The sequence below is a fragment of the Budorcas taxicolor genome, chromosome 25, assembly GCF_023091745.1.
Source record: "Budorcas taxicolor isolate Tak-1 chromosome 25, Takin1.1, whole genome shotgun sequence".
NCBI lineage: Eukaryota > Metazoa > Chordata > Mammalia > Artiodactyla > Bovidae > Budorcas > Budorcas taxicolor.
In genome coordinates, this window is record NC_068934.1 from 32,149,563 (window position 1) to 32,158,876 (window position 9,314).

The following is a 9,314-nucleotide window of genomic DNA, read 5'->3' on the forward strand; positions in this document are numbered from 1 at the left end:
GGGACTGTCTTGACATTCCAAACCCTGAGTTAAGAAGAGCTTAATAGCTGTAAGTAAAAAAACCAAGAATGCTGAGTTGTTTTAATCGCTAAGTCATGTCCGACTCTTGGCAACCCCATGAACTGAGAAGGGCTCCCCAGGCTCTTCTGGCCATGGGATTCTCCAGGCAAGAATACTAGAGGGGGTTGCCATTTCCTTCTCTAGGGCATCTTCCCAGATCAGGGATTGAATTTGCTTCTCCCGCACTGGCAGGCGGATTCTCTACCGCTGAGCCACCAGGGATGCCCAGAATGCTGTGAATAGGGTGGTAAATCCCATCAGAGATTCTGTCTGAGCAAGGAGATCAATTTTTCATTCTAGAGCAGCCGGATAAAAAACATGGGGACAAACTGCTCTCTGTGATAACTGTGGGAGCCCAGGGGTACTGTATGGAGAAAATGCTCCCCATAAAGCAATGACTGAGGAACCAAGACCTCACCCATGGATAAGCTTCCAGGGCGTCTGTTGGTTTCCCTCTGAGGTGTGGGCTGTGCAGGGTAAGCAGGTCTCACGTAGCATCCTGTGGCTCAACTTTCTTCCTTGTACCAGAATACACCCAAGATTAAAGGTAAAAGGGGAAGGGGTGGCAGAGAATGAGATGGTTACATAGCGTCATCCACTCGATGGACATGAGTTTGTGTAAACTCTGGGAGACAGTGGAGGACAGGGAAGCCTGGTGTGCTGCAATCCCTGGGGTTGCAAAGAGTCAGACACAACTTAGCAACTGAACAACAAAAACAGCATGCCCTGACCCATGACATGGGCTTGAAAACTCTACACTTTAGGCAGAAAAAAAAGTAAAATGTATTTGCTGCACAGACAACAAACGCAGGTACCTCTGGCCTCCTTACGAGAAGAAAAATTAAATTACATCTGTAACTAAGAAAACAAGCTAGCTACTGATCTATGTCTCTCGTCCCTCTGTTTGTGAGTGAGATCCATGCAGAGCTGTGTCCATGATGAAAGAGGTAAAACAGGCCGAATGGGGAAGCTCCGGGAAGGATGCAACCTTGGAAGTAAACACAATCCCGTCCTCACCTGTGAGAAAAGGAACTCCGTCTGGAAAGCACTGGAAAAAAAGGAAGCCTGGTTCTCTGCTTGGTGATCTCAGGCATCTTCTTTACGCATCTTCCTAAAGCAACTCACCTGGACTGCTGGCCCTGGAGGGAGTTCACAGGACAGACAGGCCCTTGCCCCCTAACTCAGAGGAGCCATGCAGGGTGACCGGGAAACCTTGCCCCCCATGAACTCCCAAAGCACCGACCCCGCCCCCGCAAGTGCGGCCTCTTTTAATTCCCTGGCTTTCTGTGAATAACATGGTGTTTTACCTAATGTATAAAATGCTCCGCAAGGCTTATCAATTTGTAAATTTCTAACCTTGAGCTTTGAGGAAATTATGCATATCTTGGAATATCCTCCTCCACACCTAAACAAGGGATATGATAATACGTCCCCTACCCCGGAGTTGGGGTGTGACATGGGAAAGACCCTGGTTCAAAACCTAGATGTCCATCAGCAGATGAATGGATAAGAAAGCTGTGGTACATATACACAATAGAGTATTACTCAGCCGTTAAAAAGAATTCATTTGAATCAGTTTTGATGAGATGGATGAAACTGGAGCCGATTATACAGAGTGAAGTAAGCCAGAAAGAAAAACACCAATACAGTATACTAACACATATATATGGAATTTAGAAAGATGGCAATGACAACCCTGTATGCAAGACAGCAAAAAAGACACAGATGTGTATAACGGACTTTTGGACTCAGAGGGAGAGGGAGAGGGTGGGATGATTTGGGAGAATGGCATTGTAACATGTATACTATCGTGTAAGAATCGAATCGCCAGTCTATGTCCGACACAGGATACAGCATGCTTGGGGCTGGTGCACGGTGATGACCCAGAGAGATGTTATGGGGAGGGAGGTGGGAGGGGGGTTCATGTTTGGGAACACATGTACACCCGTGGTGGATTCATGTCAATGTATGCCAAAAACAATACAGTATTGTAAAGTAAAATAAAGTAAAAATAAAAATTAAAAAAAAAATAAAATAAAATAAAAATAAAAGATCAAGGACTGGGAGGTGGCCCACCCCCCCCCAAAAAAAAACAACAAAAAACAAAACGCAGGTTCAATACATGTTTCAGAAATACCCCCTACAACTTGGGAATGGCAGGAATCTACCTTCATTGAACTCAGGGAATGCCACCACAGCCCTGGGTGATTAATTCTGCAAACCAGCAATGACTGTAATTACTCTGTCGCTGTCGCAGAGTTATCTGTGCTCTTTGCAATAAGGAGCCTGGCTTTCCTGGAATATCCTGACCTACACTAACCAGCTCTCGGTTCTGCACAGAGTTTGACGGAGCCCAGAGCAAGCTGAGCTCTGGTAGGGTAGATCTCAGGCTGGTCTGTCTCCTAGGAGGAGGTGATCCCCCTACAGGGTGGTCTGGTCTCTTTAAGAAAGAAAAAAAGTTACAGAGACAAAAAAAAAAAAAAAAACAAAAAAACCAGCAATACAAACCAACCAAAAATGCCAGGAATGCAAGCTCTGCCAACCAAATAAATAAATAAGATGTGAGGTACTTTATAATAACTGGACATGATGCTTTTCTCAACCCTGCATAACTGAAAATCTCTGCATTTCCATCAACCCTACAAATGTGCCCTGGCCTCTGCTCCCAGACAGCACTGACAACCTCCCTCACCCACAGTAACTGAGTCCCTGAGCCTGTAACTGACAATCAAGCTCCAGAGATGCCCTGAGCCTCTGAGCGTCCCCTGGTTCACTGAGTTTGCTGTCGGGGACACAGACTAGAGTGTGAGATCTCAGTGAGGCAGGTGAAAAGGTCCTCTCTAACTTCACTCTTCTTTCCCTCTCAACTAAGAGATTAGGGGAGGTACGTAAGACGGCTGTAGCCCCTATAAAACACTTCAAGCTACCCCCCTCCACCCACCCAATTCTACAGTCACCAAGGTCATTTTGTGCTGTTATTACAGATCAGCACTGTTTAAAGATATGCATACAGTAACAGATTTATTTCCATCGACCCTATGAGGTAGAACGGTAATCATACTCATCTGACAGCTGCAGGAGCTGGAACACAGGGATTTGTTCAAAGTCACAAAACTAGTAAGTGGCACAACTGAGATTCAAAATTAGACAGGCTGGCTCCAGAGACCCTGCTCGGAAAGGAGAATGGTCCGTGGGGGTCTGGAAACACGGTGAAAGAGTGATCCTGAGAGCGCGGCAGCTCTGCGTTTTTTGTCTGCATAGTTGAAGTTACAAAGACTGACCGAAGGTGCTGGGAGAAGACGGAGCTTCTTCCTGTCTCCTAAGGCAATACAGGTCAGAGGGATGGACAGCCTTTTCTAGGGTTGGAAGGGGGCTGATGCTTTCAATCTTGTAAAAGACCAAACATTCAGAATCAAAATTCCTGCTCTTCACTGAGCATTACTGCTCACCTCACCAAGAAGGTGAAGTGGGAAAGGAGAGAAAAAATTAAGCGGCTGGGATGTATTTGCTTTGGCACCCAGCCTCCACCCCTTCTCAGCAAACTCCACACCAGGTGGGAACGCCACAGACTCTCTGTGGTCGTGTTTGTTTTAACCCATTTAAGCTCCGAGAACCCGGCAATCATGTATTACAATCAAAGTGATATATGCAACTTTACACTTACAAAGGAAGTTCAACGCCAATGTTATTTCCAAGTATATGTTCATTTGGCCCTAAAAGCTGTCAAAACTCCAATGAGGCCTCAATCCAGAATAAAAGTGAATAAATGTTCTTGATCAGACCCTAGCCACTGAGATTGGCAAATAACCCTGGGCTCCTGCTGGGACACCCACCTCCCTCCTGCCTCTCTCTCCAGCTCTCATACATTTGCGGGCGGCGGGGGAGGTTGCAGAGGTGATAGCTGGTCTAATTAATGAAACCAGTTCAGTTCCCCCAAATAGTTGTCTCCACATGTAAGAAACTAAACAAGCCAAAGAATCATTCTGGCAAACATTTAAGTCACAGCTGTAGACATGCTATGAGACGTTAAACTTCTAAAATGTCCTGTATGGTCTTTTAGGCAAAGCAAATCCCCCCTTTGCCAGTAAGCGTCTTTTCCCACCAACAAAAGCCAGCAGCCCTGGCCAGTGCTTCCTGCACCCCTGCACCTGCAAGTTCAAGTCTCAACTGAAGTTTCTCTGCCAAGCTTTACAGAAGCAACTTGCAGTATTACTCAAGGCAACTGTACACTGAGAAGGTAGAAACAGGGATATATTGCACTTGAGCTGCTGGCTCACCAGACATTCTTAGGTAAGTAACCTACCTTCTCTGTGCCTCTATTTCCCTTTCTGAGCTATGAGTATAACAGTCACATATATGCTACTAACCCTCCAGAAAAGAAAACGAACTCAAACTTAGATATTATATTCGCTCTGTACTTTCAAGATTCTCTATTTAGTTTTCCCAAGATAGCACCAGAAATCAAATCTCATTACAATGAATGGCTGAAGACTTCCCAATTTCTTTGATCAGCTGAAATTTTGTTGTACTGAAGGCTGTTGACAAAATCAGATCAGAGGCATGTAAACCATTTTGCAAAGGAAGGACACTGTAAATTTGGTTATTATAATGGTGATGACTGCAGCATTAGGCCTCACTGTCCCCATCTTACAGATGGGAAAGCTAAGAATAGTTACTTGCTCAGGATTTATTTTTATCAATAACCAACAGAACAGCATCATCTACTTAAAACCTCTAATATTTACTAAAACACTCCCCCAAAATGCTTCCGCTGTTTACTGTGATCTAAAACATGTGTTGCTAGGGGGCCCTTTTTCCTTCCCAGCACACCAAATCCACTGTAGGTTTCTGAACTGACAGATCCACACGCTATTTCCCAGACAACCAAATCTGTCTCTTCCCCATAAACACATATAAACAAGCCATACTTAAGAAAAGGAGGCATTAGTTGAGATCTGTCTTTACTGGGAATTCTCCTTTCACTTCCTCTATAAATGGTTAGCATCAATTGGGACTAAGAGAATTTATTCTGGCTTCTTTAACAACGCCCACCCCCCAGCCCCCAAGGCCACCATCACACCAGCATCATTTCTAAACTGTAGCTCTCTGTGCCTGAAATGTCTCCAAGGTTCTAGTTCATCTCAGCATCTCTGTGACAACAGTCTTAGTCTTTCTGTACCTCCCAGGGAGCAACCCAGAAACCCTGGGCTTGAGTGTTAGGGGGTCTAAGAGAAATCACCACCCACTGCTGTGTCTTCATTAAGGTCTCTGAAAGATCTTCAAATAACAAAATTCAGCCTGGCTTGTATTGAAAGTTTAAACAGATTAAGAAAAGGTTAAAATAAGCAACTAATTACGGTGGAGGCAAAAGAGCTGTTAACCACCACACTGGCTGAACTTATTGATCATCAGATACAACAGAGCTGCCTGTTACTGCGATTAATTATTTTCCAAAAGCATCAGCTTGTCCCTTTACATCTTTCTATATACCTTTACCTCCAAAATCATGAAGCTCTTAAGGACAGCTGGCAGTTCCTATCCTGAAAGAAAGCATCTTTTCTTCTCAAACTGCTTTATTCCAGAAATTCTAGAGTGCCAGAGTCCATTAAACTGCTCAGCACCAAAAACTGTGTCTAAGACAAACTGAAATTTCTTTCCTATCCCTTTCTTCTGCAAATCCAAGAGCTGGATAACACACCAACCAAAGAACCAAAATCACATTTGGTGTTGGGAGGTTTTCCCATAGATCTTAGGTAGCAAGGGAAAAATTAATGGCAGATTAGAAAGATGGATGAAGTAACCTGCATAAACAGAATGGGGATGTTTCCCCTAGTTAAGATGATCATTTCAGCTCTGCGTCCATCTCCATACCCTCAACCCCGAAAAGAGACACTAGACAGCAAAAAAACATGTGACAGGCGAGCTCAGGAAGGCAGGACATTTGAAAATGTGCTTGAAGGCCAGCCAGTTAGACACCCTTTGGGCTTGTCCCAGGGCTCTCCATCTAGCTCCAACTCTGGGCGATGTCGGCAGGGTCAGAGGATGATGTCCTAGGCGGCAGTGTCCACCCTCACTAACGTTAAGGAATAAGGCCAGAGGGTTCCCGCTCATTTGGAAAAATAAGAAAACAGGAATGGGGGTGCTGGACATTCTAAAAGCTTTTCCCCACTACTCACAAAAACACAGCTGTGAAAATAAATACCACCACCACCACCACCCCCAACAAAGGTATCAGGCCACCAACAGTCCAGCTCTTCCTCCTGTCTACATCTTTCCAGCTGCCACCAGCATCGCCTGCTTAGCAGCTGGGGCAGAAACGCACCACTTGCCTGGAAGGGAAGATCACAGGGGGAGAAGTGGAGGGGACCCAGGCCAGAGGCCGAGGGCTGGGGTTGGGGGGCCTCAGCAGTCACCACTCACCCGGGGAGGGGAAAAGCTCCATATCCACTTTTTCCGTCTTGATGATGGTGAGAGTCGGTTTGAGATCGACGGCCGCCTTCATGGTGCCAGGAGAGGGGAGGGGGGACAGACGGGGCTAGAGCGAGTTTGCTGTTATTCTTGTTTTTCTTTTTAATGGGAATGAGTAACAGGGGAAAGGGGACGGGGGAATCGGACCTTCTTCTTTAAAATCTCAAATTTCCGCTGACTTTGTCCCGCGCCCAGAAGGTGAGCGCCCGGAACTCTCTCCGGGGTAGTTGGCACTTTGCGGGAAAGTGCGCGCGCGCCGGGTCCCCGCCTCGCCTGCGCCCCGCCGGCTCCCTCCTCGTCCGCGCCCGGCTCCCTCCTCTCCGCGGGCAGCCGCCTGCGCTCGCCCTCGCCCTCGCTCTCCAGAGCCGACTCCCTCCCTCGCCCGCGCGCTCTCCCCTCCTCTTTGGGGCGTAGCTCGCGGCGCCGGGCTCCGGCCGTGGGTCTGCGCGCCCGGCCCCCACCCCCAGGATCTCTGCCGGCCGGGAGGGGGGTGTCGGGGGGACTCAAGGGCGGGGCGACGAGAGGCGGGCGCGGCCGGGAGGCGGGGCCCGGGACCCTCGGCCAATCGCCGGCCACGGCCCAAACCGAAAGGAAGCGGGGCGGAGCTCGGGGCCCTCCGCGCCCACCGCGCCCTCGGCTCCTCGCGCCCTGCAGCCGGGTCGCCTGGGAGCCGCGCGCAGAGCCGGCGGGCCGCGAAGCCCCCTACTTGGGGGAGAAGAGCCCGGAGCGAGCGGGCTGGCTAGTGCCCGGGCCACCCCGGCAGTTTGGGAAAGTCCATCTGATTCTCCACGCATTCTTGAGGACTTGGTCACCCGCTCCCGCCCCCTCCCGGGAGCGGCATAGTTTTCCAAGTGCGTGTCCATCATTCATTCACAAAGACTGACACACAGGACGTGAGGCAGCGGCTGGAGGGGAGTGCGTGCGAGCAAGGGGCTCCGAGCCAGTGTCCTCAAAGGGCTCTGGGAATGCTGGACTCCGGCCGCTTAGTGACTCAGGGATCGGGGCTGTATTGCTGGAGGAGCCTTCGATTTTCCCAGAGCCCACCCGCGTCATCGTTAAGAAATCAATTAAGAAGTGAGCTGCCCTTGATAAGAATCTAGCTGAGTTGAGAGAGTTGGTCCTAATTAACAAATCAAGCGGTAGACCCAGAGGTGCACACCTAGACACAGGTACAGATATCGGGAGCCAGGCATTGATACCTATCTTCGATGAACTAAAAGAGTAAACATAAATCTCTCTGAACAACCTCAGAGGAAGCTATTTTTAATCCTGTTTCCTGATTTCTAAGCATATGTTGAACTCCCACCACATGGTTATAACTGTAACCTCAGCCTCTGATAAGTCTTAACACACCTGCTTACCTCATCTAACTCCAGTTTTGTCCTCTTGAAGTATAGTAATTTACAGGTTTCCCACAGCCAGGGAGGGAAGGAACCAGGAAGAGAAGATAAATCTGAAATCTCGGGCTCCTGGTTCAAACTTCAGGTTATGCTCGTCTTCTAGTGACTCTGTAAAGTATTTGTACGGGGGTAAGCCTGATAGACGAAGGATTGTTGTCATCCAGCTGTGTTTCCAAAAGGTATGAGAAAACAGTGCTGGCCCCCAGATGACAAGAACAGACCCATCAGATCCTGGGAAAAGCTGAGGGAAACAGCGCATGAATGAATTGTGCATTTGCACATTCAAATGAGCAGCCAAGAAAGAAATCTTGAACCAATCCTGCCTTACCCACTGTGAATACATCAGCAAAAAGAACTGTGCAAATCAGGAGTTGCTTTGGGGAATTTTGTTTTATCAATGTTATGTTAAGGAAATGCTGGCATTTTTTTTAATCCAGGTGTGAGTATTCTATTTCAAATGCAGCTTTCTCAGAGCAAGTCCTGTCTCTCTCCCTCAGTCCTTTTCTCAGCTTTCTTTCCAGGCTAGCCTAAACACTGCTAACCACCCCCATCCCTGCAAATTAGACACTCAAAGAGCCTCCTATGATAGATCCAAAAACATTGTCCACTCCAGCATTGGGGGAAGTTTATTCCTTCAGTTCCTCAATGATGACAGCTCAACTTGTCAGTCATCCTTTATAACCCAGTCCTGAAGCACAGAAGCTTGAAAGGTTTGACTGTACAAATCAGGGAATGGGGTTTGGGAGATAGCCAGGGGCCACCACCGACTGTAGGAAAGTTACCCTGCAGGAGGCCAGTTGTGAATATTCATGTTAGCAGAAGTTATACATCCAACCTCCCATCTGGGTGAAACTTCCCTAAAGACAAGGAGCACTTAATATGGACAGAGTTATAGTATTTTTTACATATTTGGGATTTGAGTAACCCAATCAGGCCTGCAATGATCGCACATGGTTAATCTGATAATTTCGATAAATGAAATCTTTATTCTCTGTAGGACACAAGCAGATTTTTTTCTAAATATTCCTATGGACTTGAGATGATATTTGTATCATGTGTGCTGTGCTTAGTCACTCAGTTGTGTCTGACTCTTTTTGACCTCATGGACTGTAGCCTGCCTGGCTCCTCTGTCCATGGGGATTCTCCAGGCAGGAAAACTGGAGTGGGTTGCCATGCCCTCCACTTTGTATCTTACTATATCCTAAAAAACAGTGCCTTGCATGGTGCCTGACACATTGTAGACACTCAATAAATATTCACTGAATTGTGAACTATCTGGCTGCCCAGGTGGCTCAGGTGGTAAAGAATTCGCCTGTCGATGCAGGAGCTGCAGGAGACATGGGTTCAATCCCTGGGTAGGGAAGATCTCCTGGGGGAGGAAATGGC

The 9,314-nt window shown here is 47.6% G+C and overlaps 1 protein-coding gene across 2 annotated transcripts in view; it reads right to left on the bottom strand.

Annotated features, from left to right (window-relative positions):
- The window catches only part of ETS1 (ETS proto-oncogene 1, transcription factor), a 74,537-nt gene extending 67,783 nt beyond the window's left edge, over positions 1–6,754 (bottom strand). For both annotated transcript variants that reach the window (XM_052661667.1, XM_052661666.1), the window contains exon 1: positions 6,481–6,754. In XM_052661667.1, the coding sequence (XP_052517627.1) occupies positions 6,481–6,562 (82 nt within the window). In that variant the 5' untranslated portion in view covers positions 6,563–6,754. The remainder of the gene's footprint in view (positions 1–6,480) is intronic.
- Between the last annotated feature and the right edge of the window lie 2,560 nt (positions 6,755–9,314).